Source organism: Balaenoptera borealis, assembly GCF_965194805.1.
Source record: "Balaenoptera borealis genome assembly, chromosome: 18".
NCBI classification, from domain to species: domain Eukaryota; kingdom Metazoa; phylum Chordata; class Mammalia; order Artiodactyla; family Balaenopteridae; genus Balaenoptera; species Balaenoptera borealis.
In genome coordinates, this window is record NC_138877.1 from 1,746,708 (window position 1) to 1,760,061 (window position 13,354).

At 50.1% G+C, this 13,354-nt stretch overlaps 1 protein-coding gene across 4 annotated transcripts; it reads right to left on the bottom strand.

Moving 5' to 3' along the window:
- Positions 1–4,903: 4,903 nt before the first annotated feature.
- On the bottom strand, positions 4,904–12,354 carry GJB6 (gap junction protein beta 6). Of its 4 annotated transcripts, XM_082364980.1 has the most exons (4): positions 12,157–12,354; positions 7,001–7,202; positions 6,560–6,816; positions 4,904–6,410 (listed from the first exon to the last, which is right to left on the bottom strand). In XM_082364980.1, the coding sequence occupies exon 4, from the start codon at positions 6,393–6,395 to the stop codon at positions 5,610–5,612; it is 786 nt and encodes a 261-aa protein (XP_082221106.1). In that variant the 5' UTR covers positions 6,396–6,410; positions 6,560–6,816; positions 7,001–7,202; positions 12,157–12,354; the 3' UTR covers positions 4,904–5,609. The 4 variants fall into 4 exon arrangements, with proteins under 4 accessions (XP_082221106.1, XP_082221105.1, XP_082221103.1 ...); XM_082364979.1 differs by lacking the exon at positions 6,560–6,816 and having other exon boundaries at positions 12,219–12,354; XM_082364977.1 differs by lacking the exon at positions 6,560–6,816.
- Between the last annotated feature and the right edge of the window lie 1,000 nt (positions 12,355–13,354).

Consider the following 13,354-nt stretch of genomic DNA (forward strand, 5'->3'; position numbering starts at 1 on the left):
ATAGTTTCACTGGGAAATTCCACCAAATGTTTAAAGAAGGATTACACCTGTTCTGCATGACCTATTCCAGAAGACAGAGGAGGCAAGACCATTTCCCAGTTCATTTTGTGGTGCTGGTATTACCCTGACACAAACCAGACAAAGACAATACAAAAAAAAAAAGAAAACTACAGACCAACATCCCCCATGAACGTAGATGTAAGAAGGCTTAATAAAACATTAACAAATGAAATTCAGTAATATATAAAGAGAATTACACACCATGGCCAAGTGAGGTTCATTTCAAGGATGCAAGGTTGTTTTTGTATGAAGATTAGTCAAGGTAATCCATTATATTAATGGGCTAAAGAAGAAAAATCACATGATCATATCATTTAATGCAACATTTTTTTCCCACAAAATTCAACACCTATTCATAATAAAAATCCTCAGAAAAATAGGAATAGAGGGGAACTTTCTCAACTTGATAAAGAGCATCTACAAAAACCCTACAGTTAACATTGTACTTAGTGGTGAAATAGTGAATCCTTTCCCCTTAAGATCAGGAACAAGAATTTCTGCTTTTATCATTCCTATTCAACATAGTGCTTGAAGTTCTAGCCAGTGCTACATGGCAAGAAAAAGAAATATGAGACACATAGATCATAAAGGAAGAGATAAAACTATCTCTATTTGCAGATGGTATGATTGTCTGTGCACAAAGTCCTGAGGAAACTACAGAAATCTAGAACTTTTAAATGAATTCAGCAAGATCACAGGATACAAGCAAATAAGCCAAGAAATATAACATTTATTTCTATATACTGGCAATGAACATATGGACACTGAAATTAAAATACGATACTATTCACAATCACTCAAAGGAAATGAAATACTTAGAAGTAAATCTTTTTACTTTTTACATAAAATGAAACTTTTATGATTCATATGCTGAAAACTATGCAATGTTGATGAAAGAAATCAAAGATGGAGTAAATAAACAGAGAGACATGCTGTGTATACGGATAAAAGATTTGACATAATAAAGATGTCAATTCTCTGCAAACTGATATACAAGTTTAATGCCATTTTTATCAAATACACAGCAAGATTTTTTTGTAGACATAGACAAGATTATTCTAAAATTTATATGTAAAGGGAAAGAAACTAGAATAGCTGAAAAAATTTGAAAAAGGAGAATAAAGAGGGAAGAATCACTCGAGCATTCAAGACATTAATGTAGCACAAGAATCAGGACTGTGGTGCTGGTGGAGGGAGAGAATAGAGGTCAGTGGAACAGAGAACCCAGAAATAGCCCCACACAAACATGTCCAGCTGATTTTTTTAAAAATTTATTTATTTTATTTTTGGCTGCGTTGGGTTTTCGTTGCTGCACGTGGGCTTTCTCTAGTTGCAGTGAGCAGGGGCTACTCTTCGTTGCAGTGCACGGGCTTCTCATTAAGGTGGCTTCTCTTGTTGCGGAGCACGGGCTCTAGGCGCACGGGCTTCAGTAGTCGTGGCTCGCGGGCTCTAGAGCGCAGGCTCAGTAGTTGCGGCGCACGGGCGTTGTTGCTCCGTGGCATGTGGGATCTTCCCGGACCAGGGCTCGAACCCGTGTCCCCTGCACTGGCAGGCGGATTCTTAACCACTGCGCTACCAGGGAAGCCCTCCAGTTGATTTTTAACAAAGTGCCAAAGCCATTCAATGGAGGAAAGCGAGTCTTTCATCACATGGTGCTGGGGCAGCTGGATGTCAACAGGCAACAAGTGAACCTCAAGTCTCAGACCTTTTATAAAAATTAACACAAAATGGACCACAGACTTCAATGTAAAGCATAAAACTAGACAGCTTTTAGAAAAAACATAGGAGAAAATCTTTGGAATCTAGGGCTAGGCAAAGAGTTCTTAGATTTGACACCAAAGCCACAACCCATAAAATTAAAAAAATGATAAATTGGACTACATTAAAATGAAAAGCTATTGCTTTGCAAAAGACCCTGTTAAGAAGATGAAAAGAAAAGCCACAGAGTGAAAAATATTTACAAACCACTATCTGTGTCCAAGGACTTGTGTCTACAGTACATAAAGATCTCTCAAAACTCAACAGTAGAAAAACAATCCAATTAGAGAACGAGCGAAGGAAATGAAGAGGACAGAGAGATGGCAAATAAGCACATGAAAAGGTGGTCAAGTTCATTAGCTATTTGTGAACTGCACATGCAACACACCTGTCAGAATGACAAAATGACATGGGAAGCTATTTCAATGTCTTGTAATAACCTATAATGGAAAAGAATCTGAAAAGGAATATATGTATTACTGAATCACTTTTCTGTACAACTGAAACTAACACAACATTGTAAATCAACTATACTTCAATCTAAAAACCGGTTATTGAAAAAAAAAAGAATGGCTAAAATGAAAAATGACACCACCACCAAACGCTGGCGAGGCTCAGGGAAGACCGGGTGACTTAGATGTTGCTGGTGGGGGTGTGTAATGATGCAGCTGCTCTGGAAAACACTTTGGCTGCTTTTCAAAAATGAAACGTGCAACCACCACGCAGCCCAGCAGTGGGAACAAACTCTTGGTGCGGCGACCCAAGTGAATCTCCAGAGAATTACGCTGAGAAAAAAAACCCAGTCCCAGTGGTTGCATACTGCATGATTCCGTTTATGTAACTTTCCTGAAATGACAGAATCAGAGAAATGGTGAGCAAATTACTGGTTGCCTGGAGTGGGTGGGATCGGAATAGGAGGGTATCGGGTATGGGTATAAAAGGGCCCCACCAGGATACTGGTGGTGATGGAAATGTTCTGTATCTGGACTGTGTCAGTGTCGTGTCCTGCTGAGATCTTGGACTGTAGTTTTTCGAGATGTTACCATTGGGGGAAACTGCCAAAAGCACACGAGACGTCTGTTTTATTTCTTCCACCTACATGTGTCTACAATTATCTCAAAATAACAAGTTTAATTAAAGAAAGAAAAGAACATGAACAGGACAATTGGGAAATTATGAACATGGACTGGCTATTTTAGTGTGATGGTGGCATTGTGTTTTTGTTTTAAAAGCTTAGCCTATGCTCTTTTTTTCTTAATATTTATTTATGGGCTGCGTCGGGTCTTAGTTGCAATACGTGGGATCTTTGTTGCGGCATGCAGGATCTTTCCTCGTGGGGCGCGGATTTCTCTCTAGTTGTGGTGCGAGGGCTCGGTAGTTGTGGCACTCGGCCTTCTCTCTAGTTGTGGCACGCGGGCTTAGTTGTTCTGTGGCATGTGGGATCTTAGTTCCCCGACCAGGGATTGAACCCATGTCCCTTGCATTGGAAGGCAGATTCTTAACCACTGGACCAGCAGGGAGGTCCCAGTCTATACTCTTAAAGGACCCATATTGAAATATCTGCAGAAGAAACGATCTGTCTGGGATTTGCTTTACATTCATCCAGGCTGGGGGATAATCGGGCGAGACCCCCCGATTGTGAACGGGCACGGCTAGATGGTTGTTGGAGCTGGATGAGGGGTGATGGGCATCTTGGCACTGTGGTCCCTGGGCACCGAGCTGCGGGAGCGGCAGTGAAGCCACCGATCCTGGAGACTTTGCTTTGAATCTTGCTTTGAATCTTGGCTCTGCTGCTTATTAGCTGGGTAACCTTGGGCAAGTTATTCAACCTCTCTGAGCCTCAGTGGCCTCATCTGTAAAATGGGGATAATATCTCATAAGGAAGAGTGCAGGGAGAGGAAAGGAAAGGTCTCCACCCGAGGGAGGGGGCAAGGGAGAGAAGCCAGAGCAGGAGACCCAAGGGTAGGGGACAGTGTCTCGGAATCCAGACAGAACAAGGCCTCAAGGAGAGCTTTACGAGGATGACGCTGAGAAGAGGCCATTACACTGGTGTCAGAACGTCACTGGTGCTGATGGCGGCCTGGGCTGGTAGTGGGGCTGGGCCCAGATTAAGGTGCTGGGAGGTGACGGGTGGGCGAGGCTGGCAGTGTGGCCACCACCTCAGACCTGGAGGGGCGGCCGAGACACAGCTCCAGGGGCAGGAGCGTTGAGGGCAGTGAAGGAGCAGAGGAGAGAGGGAAAATGGAGGAAGGGGGCGGCTGGGAGCATGGCGGGCGGGAAGAGCCTCTCCCAGGCGGTGGGGCTGCCACCAAAGCCTTTTCATCCCCCCCATGTCCCCCCCATCCTGTTTATGGGCTTTGCTTGAGATCCATTCAAACAGCCGTTTATCAGGAAAGGCTGTCACAGGACCATCAGCAATTACGGAGGCGGACTGGATTTTCCGCGTGAAAAAATCGTGGTTTTGTTCTTAAAGGTTAGATCTTGGTTTTCACGGATCGCTACTAAAATACTTATGGATGAAAGGATATGTCTGGAATTTGCTTCGGACTCTGAAGAAAATGAGACTTCCTGTTTTGCTTTTCTGGGGAGAGGGTCTGGAATCCTGGCATGCAAGTCCAGCCCTGGGGGAGTATTCGCGGTTCACCAGGTGTCCCTATGCGTAGCACGTGTGCTGACTGCACCCTTCACAGGGGTGGCCCTGGGGTGTGACATCTCCAGGGTGATTGGTCCTCGGCTGGTGCACCAACACCCCCACTAAAGGCATCTGTGTCCCACCTGGAAAGCCCGGGAGGAAGGCCTCCCCTTTACCACCTGTGGGTGCAGAGCTGTGGACTGAAGGGCCCTCTCCCCTTGTCCGAGGGGCTGGAAGCTGACCCAGGGGACACCTTCCATGTCCTGGAGCAGCCGACCCCTCTCCAAGCTGAGGCCTGGGGGGGCTGCTAGAGCGCCCCTGCTCGAGGGATGTGAGGGGGGGGTGCAGGCGTGCGCGGACTCCGCCACTCCAGCCACGCGGCCTCTCCAGCAGCCTGCCTCGAGCTGCTCATCAGGCCGCCAGGGACGCAGTGACCCCGAAGGAACAGAAGCCTTCAGCAAAGGGCTCATCTTTATTGAGGGGGCGCATTCCTGCATCAGCTGTTCACGAGGATTGCAAATCAGCCCCTTTGAAAAGCTTCCCGCTTCCATACAGCTCCGGCCATGCCCGGACAGCAGTGAAAATACATTGTACAGTGAACCCTTTCCACCCTAAGAGCCATGACAGTTCACACATTTGTCAACAGACAACGAAAAACAATACCTACAACAAGACAGAGTAAGCTTAAATATTAGACACTTAAGGCATGATTCTAAAATTAACATTGTCTGTTTTTCCAGGTAAGGAAGACCCCTCATTATAAAAATACTTTACATAAATTCAAAATCAGAACTAAAACATTCAATCCTATAAAAATATCTCTCCCTAATAAAAGTATCAATTTCTAGATAAATGTTCTTTGTCGACAACAGTTACGTCCTTAAATTTTCAGGAAATACGCCCATGTCAGACGGTCCACTTAAACCCACATGTAAAAGCCACACCAAGGCCCGGCTGTAGAGCCGGACCACACATTTGATTACGTGGCACATTCATGGCCCAATTATTCTACAGAAAGCTAACCCAGGTATCTATGAATGGTGAGAGCCGTTTGTAAGGACAGAGTCTCAGCCGAGAGCCAGGATGGCCGGGCGGCACTGCCTTCTGGGGAAGGCCCCGGTTCTGGGGTGCTACCTCAGCTACGCGGTGCCTGGCACGTCTAACTGGGAAACCCCGTGACGGCGTTGTGCCCGCTCTCGGAAATCAGCTCATTCATTTCGTTCTGTTTACTCTCTTTGAGGGCATGGTTGGGGGGGTTTCTTTGCGTCTTTGCTCGCTTGGCCCTCCTGAAACACACTTTCAGCAGCAGGTAGCACAACTCGGCCACGTTGAGCAGCATGCAGATCACGGATGCGGAGATCATGAAGATGGTGAACACGGTCTTCTCCGTGGGCCTGGAGATGAAGCAGTCCACGAGGTTGGGGCAGGGGTCAATGCCACACTTCAGCACCCAGGGCAGGTGGTACCCGTTGTACAAGAAGTAGAACACGTACATGAAGGTGGCCTCAAAGATGATTCGGAAGAAGATGCTGCAGGTGTAGGTCCACCACAGGGAGCCCTCGATCCGGATCTTCTGCCGTTTGATGTCTTCCAAGTCCTTGAACTCGCCCCTCTTCTCCCCGCGCCTGAACTGGCGCGCGGCCTCGTGTCTGTAGTAGGCCACGTGCATGGCCACCAGCAGGGCCGGCGTGGACACGAAGATGAGCTGCAGCGCCCAGAGCCTGATGTGGGACACGGGGAAGAAGTGGTCGTAGCACACGTTCTTGCACCCGGGCTGCAGGGTGTTGCACACGAAGTCGTCCTGCTCATCCCCCCACACCTCCTGGGCGGCCACCACGAGGATCATGACGCGGAAGATGAAGATGACGGTGAGCCACACCTTCCCGATGCTGGTGGAGTGCTTGTTCACGCCCCCGATGAACGTGTGCAGGGTGCCCCAGTCCATCCTGCCGCTTTACCCCTGGACGGGCGACAATTAGCACAGGGCAGTTAGTGGAGTCTTCCTTCAATTTGCACAACTGCTGTAATGTTACAGACAGGAGCGTGTTTCTCTTGAGGTCACCCTCTGAACCGCTAGGAGGTGGTTTTCTGGGAGGGAACAACACCCACCCTGAAAACACCCTCGCGTTCTGGTGTGGGTTTACGATCATCTGGATTCAGCTGAACTCGGATTATACGTTAGGCTGCTGCCTGACACTAACCCAGGACCTCAGGCAAACACATTCGTTTCCAAGCTCCCTTTTAATCCCTGTTTCGCTTTGCCCAAGGGATCACAGAGGTTCCTCAGTAGATTTTATTCGTTAAAGGGCTTATCCAAGAAAAAAAAATCATTCACTGGAATGACACAATCTGTTTTACCCAGCGGACTAAGAAGGGGAAAAAAAGAAACCAAACACTTATTAGTTCACTTCGTACAATATGCTTATATTTACTTCTAGCTAGAACGGCATCAGCTGCCATAATCGTGTGTTCTTAGGAAACCTAATGCCATAAACTACTCGAAGGGCCTCTTCCAAAACAGAACCACAGGCTTTTACAAAAAGCGCTCACTTTTCTCCCCTGTAACGGGCAGCGCCGCTCCCCCGCCGGACAGGTACCAGGTTCACACCAAGAGCCGCAGGTGCAGGGTCCCCTGTGAAGGCTCTGATCCAACGTCCTGAGGGGAAGGGGCCTTGACTTCTACAGAAACTCTGCACGAATCAAACGGACCCCTTCTGCGTTGCCACGGCAGACCGAAGAGTTGGTCAGTATTCTGCTCAGAAAAAAAAAGAATAATGGACCCTTTGAGAATCTTCTGAAAGTGAAAGACCGTCTCCTCAGAAAAACACGCCCAAGTTCTCATAGCCCTTTAGGGGGAGGGGCCCCAAAGGCCTTTCGTCAACCCCCCTGGGGGAGACTTTCGTGCCCTTGAACGTGGGGTCAGGCTGGTGAGGAGAGTGGAGCCCGGGCCCCCTGGGCAGCTCTTCACGCGCATTTCCAGAACGACCCGCACGCGGGTGGGTGTCCACCTGGCCGGGAACGGGAGGCAGGGCCTGGAAGGAGCCCCGAGAGTGGCTGAGGGGTCGGGGGCTTGATTCCTGTGTGGATCCAGGACTAAACGGGGCTCGAAGGCAGAGGGTACAGACAGCCAGGTTTTTGCTTTTTGGAAACAAGAGCTGAGAAAAAAGCACAGTTCTTTAAACACACACTCCTTAAAGCTGTGGTTCCCCGTCCTTAACGCCTCTGATCGGAGGCTGTGTGGGCCTCCGATGCGGGTCTGGGGGGACACGGGGGCCTCGGTCAGGAAGACTGGTCTCAGGATCTGCGTCTAACCCCCGCCTCAGACCACTGACCCCGTGAGCTAAAGGATTTCCAAGTCCACAGTAATGAGTCTTTGATTTAGAAACCTCACTGCAGAGCTGTGAATGGTAGAATTCACTCTTAGCTCCTGGTGAAAGGTGTTAGAATAAATCTTCCCAGCTGCCACCCTCCTACCTGGAAGCACCGGGATGCACCCAGTGGAAGGAAGACACACGAATATCTTGAGGTTTGAACATATTTTACAGTGTCGCCTCACCTGGGAGGTCCATCCTGTCTGTTTACAAGCTGGAGATGTTCTCTAGTTAAGTAGTAAACATCTCCCACTGAAGTGTGGGGAATTCATTTCTCAAATAAAGGTCACATTTTCTCCAACCCTCCAAAGTGCAGAGAGTTTAAACTCCCCCACCAGTAAGAAGGCTGTTTCCTCTCTGAGTTGTCTATCTTCAGCTGTCTGAGTAAGGCAGCACCCTCACCCTCCCAGGGGCCAGAGGCCACTGGCCTGAAGGAATTCAGAGAGGCTGACGTCATGGGAGAGGTCCGGAGGTCAAATCTCCCCCCACGAGGTCCCCCGCTTTCTAGAGCAGAATCCTTGACTCCTGCCCCCTGGGGCATCTCCTCAAACAACAGGGGCAATTATTGTGGCAGCATCTTTATTTCTTTTGACTTTTCTGGGTCCCCAAATTACACGCTCTATCAAAGTAGCAAAGCTGAACAGAAAATAATCTGTTTTACGATACTTATTGACTCTGACTAAAAATCAGCAATTTGCCTTTAAAGGAAGAAAAAGGGATGAGATGGCTTCCTACGGCGTCTGTTCGCATCCTTCCGAGGCTCTTAGGGAGAAGCCCTGTTGTCCGGCTGAACGTCACTGTCGAGGCTTCCAACAGAAGCAGAGCTCACCTCACCTCCTAGAAGACTGGCCGGGGGTGTGGACCCTCCCAGGCTTCCTGCCCTGAGGCCGCAGCCACTGCCCCCAGGACTCTTGCACTGCAGGAGAGCCTGCCAGAAACATTTTGGCGGCAGAAGATGTGAAGACACTTTGAAAATTACTTTCCAAAGTAACTGCCTCCGTCGGTACCCCTCACAATTAGTATTAAACAAAGCTTTAATAATAAAAAGCTTGTTCAATAAAAAACAAAATATTAACTCTTTCTTTGTGAACCAGAGAGGTTTACTTTAACTGGCGCCTTCCTGGCTGTCTTTTAGGGAAAGAATACGTTTGCTGGGCTCCTGTGTAGGAAGGTGGTGACAATCAAGCTCACAGAAGCAAACGCCGCTGGGCTGTGCAGTGTCTCTCGTCACTGCGGACACACAGCTGCGGTCTAATTCCTTAGCTCTGAAAATAGGAAATCAGTGACCTGACTTCTGATGACACACAGTGTTAGGAAGAGAGATGGTGCTTCCCTCTTAAATTCAAATAGTTTAAGTCTATTAGCATTCTACCTCAGTAATATAATTTCTTGTTTTAAAAATTCTTATTTAAGAATTTAAGCATAACTAGTTTGCTTAACAAAGCCGTGTCCGTTTCACTGACGACAGGACCGAAACTAAAGCCCCAGCATCCCCTCAGCACCTGCACTCCCTCCAAAGTCATCCCCGACTCCCTGTTGGACCTGAGGACCGAGCATCCCTCACTATGTCCACATTGGCTCTGGACAGTGGAGAAGCCTGTGCTGATGAGACGCAATAACGCCAAGGCAGAAGCAGCGCCTGAGGGACTCGCAGCTCTGCGGCCAGAGGAGACTCAGGGTGAGGTGCCCTCTTCTGGGACCCGGCTCCCCCGCACCATCGATCACCGACCACCGGGCCGCCAGTGGCGCTCAGCACCGCCAGGAACGGGAACCCGGGCGCAGCTTCCGGAGGGCAGTGACGATGTGACCCGTGAAGGGAAAACTAGTAGCTGTGGCCACAGCCCTTCAGCTCCAACCCGGGGGTCCACTGCACGACCCCGGTGGTAGTTTTTCTTCGTCCCCAGAACTGTCAAGGAGGGTGTCTGGACCCTGCCAGTTTCCTGATGCCCTGTACTTCAAATACACAGTAACATCAAAATAAAATCTTTAGTGTGGATCCTTCTCCCTTTCAAAATAATAACAATAACAATAACAATAATGATAATGATAATAATGCCCAATCCCAAACCTCAAGCCCATGCCCCTGAGCATTAAAAAAAAAAGAAGATGGAGTTTGAGGAACTGGATATACTCCTTACCCCACAAGTCAGCAGCCTAAAAACAAAAATCTTAAACTCTCTCCGTAATCAAGAAGAGTCTTTTCCTTTTGTCTCCGGAAATCTCAGGTCATCCAAGGGACAAACTGATAGCTGATTTTTAAATTTAGTGACTCAAAAATCCATCAACTGTCCCTTCAAAGTAATGACCAGTGATAAAATGGATTTAGGATTTATATACTTCTTCAAAATTAACTCAATAAAAATGAAAAAAATCCTGTCTATGGAGTCTAAACATAAAAATGGACAATTCATAGAATTACATGTACTTCTTTTTTTTTTTTTTTTTTTTTTGTCCAAAGTAAACTTTAATGGTTCTGAGCTATTATAAACCAAGATTCAATGTAATCGTATGTCCATACGTGGGAGGTGTGTTACATAATGGGGATCTTCTGAATTAAATTCTTCGGAGAATACAATCAATATTTATTAAAGGATAAATTTAAAATTAAAATATGTTCTAATTTGAATATATATGTATATTCAAAAATGTATTTAATATATACAGTTAAAGTCCAAAGGTAACTGCCACAATTATTTAGAATCTAGACCCACAAAATATTTTTTCAGGAAGGAGTATTTTAATACTGTACATGTAATTCTTAATCCATTTAAGAATTCAAAGAGTTAAAATTTTTTTTTTCCATTTAGCACTCTCTGTTCCCTGAAGCAAACCTGTGTCCTTTCCAAACATTTAGGTCCAGCTGGAGTTAAATGATCCTGGGAATAAAAACAGAAAAAGCCCTCTGGGGACCCCGGTCCATTCTCAAGGATCAAATGAGTCAAACAGAAATCTTAACATGATAATGAAGCCACTGGCAGGATTATGCCCTCACGGACCCAGAAGCTTGGGCCGGAAATTATTTTCCCACAGTTTCATTCTACCTAAAATTTTAAACTAAAATATACACACCACTCACAGCTCCTAGAACATTCAGACTGAGCCAGGGGTGCATGGTGAGGACCTGCAAGTTAGAATTTTCCTCCCACCCTGTTGAGATTGTTCAGTCAGAACCTCTGCAGTTCTTTTCCTTCATAAAGCTCTTATAATTCAGAAAAGTAAAGAAAAAGAGAATGCAGTTCCCATTTCCTGCATCAGAATTTTATTTTAAATAAAGACACCGCGAAGCAGCTGAACTGACTGATGTCTTCTGGGTTGGGTCAACGCGGTGATGGCAACGGGAACACCCCTCCCCCAGTTATATCACAGGCTCTCTCTAGGGACGTTCTCTCTTCATAACCCCTTCTCCCCTGCCTGGCAGGGTTCCAACACCACCCCAGTGGCTCGGGGATTCGGAGCAGCAGACAAAGCTCTACACAGCACATCCTGCAATTCTAAGGAGTCTGGCTGGGGCAGGACGTCTTCTTCTGGAATACTGACCAGACTCTGCCAGAACTGGGGCAAGAAAAGACTTGTGTGGCATCAAGTCCGCCCAAGGGAAAGAGCAAGGGTGCATGGCTAAATTCAACCATGCGCTAAACCCACAGCCAGATTCGACCTGGGGGACATGGTGCCAGGGTCGCTGGCCCGGGTCCCTGCGTGGCTGCAGGCCCCCAGCCCCTGCCGGCGTCCACAGCTGCATCTAGGCCGCACTCACCTCAGACTCCGTCCTGCTCTCCGGGAAGGGAGGCCAAGCTGGTAAAAATCACACACCCGTGCCCGGTGACACCTGGGGCCGGTCTCCTCCACAAGACAGGAAGTACCTTCTGGTGCCGCCACCTTTTACTGAGATGTGTCACCGGTGACAGTCACTGTTGTCCAGTGACTGTGCTACTGTCACGTGCGGCTCACAGGCTCCCGGGCTCACGTCCAGCGGCCGCTCCGGCCGGCTCCCCCTGGGCTTACCGGCTAGTCCCGCGCCCCTAAACGCGAGCCGGACCTCGTCAGGGCCCCACGAAAGCCCAGAAAACCCAAAACGCAGCAGAGGAAGTGGGGGAAAGGGGCACCTGTACCCACGCGGTGACGCATCTTTAAAACCTGTTGTGCGAGTCAGGGGGGACCGTCCGGGGTAAAAGTCAAACCAGTCCATCCTCGTTCCTGCGAGCGCGCCGGGCCGCGGGAGGATGCGGGGCGCGGGCGGCTTCGCGGACCGCCCCCCACCCGCGGGCCCTGGAGCGGGTCGCCGACGGGGGCGGGCGCGGGGGATGAGGGCGAGGGGGCCACGGGCCGCCGACCTACCTGCTCCGGCTTCCGGAGTCAAGCCCTCCGCCCGAGGGGCCGAGAGGTAGCGCCCCCCTCACCGGCTCGGCGGGGATGCGTCCGGGCGCGGGGTCCGCGCGCGGGGTCCGGGCGCGGGGCGGCGCCTGCGCGGCCGCCGGACGGGCAGGAAGAGCGGGGCGCCGCGAGCTCGGCGGGTGTGCGACGTCTGCAGCTGCCCTCCGCCCGCTCCGGGATGGCCCGGCTCCCACCTGCAGCGCCTTTTAACCGCGCCCCACCCCGCCTCTGTCCTGACGCTCCCCGGGCGGGAGGCGAGACGAGCGCGCGGTGATCGGAGCGCGCCCGCCCCGGGGGCGCGGGCTGCGGGGCGCACGGGCGTGCGCGGCGGGCCCTCCCTCCGGGGCGCGGGGCCTGGCCCAGCCCGGTCCGGGCCCGGCGGGGCGGCCCAGGTGTCCCCGCAGCGCCGGGGGGTCGGGAGCAGGGCCTGCGCCCGCGCCCCCCGGGAGCCGGCCTGGGCGAGTGGGCCCGGGTGGGCCCGCAGCCAGGCTTCCGATGGGCTGGACCCGTTGGGATCCGTGCTCGGCGCAGGCTGCGTTTTTCCCGGGACTTAGCCTGCTCTTTTCTGGACCCTGCCGCCCTCTTAACAGCCCGCCAGGCGCCCGTGCGAGGCCCTGTCAGAGAGCAGCCTGGAGGCACAGAGACTGTGGGTCTTTATTCATTAATGACCACGTTATTAGAGTTAAAGGGGTTATTTTATTAGTCACCTCCGCTCTTTGCCCCCTCATCCGGGGAAGCGAAGGGGTCCTTCCTCAGCAAGCCCCGCGCTCCCGGCAAAGACCTGGCCCGCGACCCCTCCCACAGGTCGGCTCTGAATGCCCAAGGCCGCCCCAGGCAGGGCACGAACATTGGCATAGTAAAATAACTCAATTTTTAAAAATTTAATTAATTTATTTAGTTTTTGTCTGTGATGGGTCTTCGTTGTGGTGCACTGACTTCTCATTGCGGAGCACGAGCTCTGGGCACGTGGGCTTCAGTAGTTGTGGCACGCGAGCTCAGTAGTTGTGGCTCGCGGGCTCTAGAGCTCAGGCTCAGTAGTTGCGGCGCAGGGGCTTAGTTGCTCCACGGCATGTGGGATCTTCCCGGACCAGGGCTCGAACCCGTGTCCCCTGCACTGGCAGGCGGATTCTTAACCACTGCGCCACCAGGGAAGGCCCTAAAT

Coding starts and splice junctions, on each gene's coding strand:
- GJB6 (XM_082364979.1), bottom strand. CDS start 6,395: ATGGACTGGGGCACCCTGCACACGTTCATCGGGGGCGTGAACAAGCAC.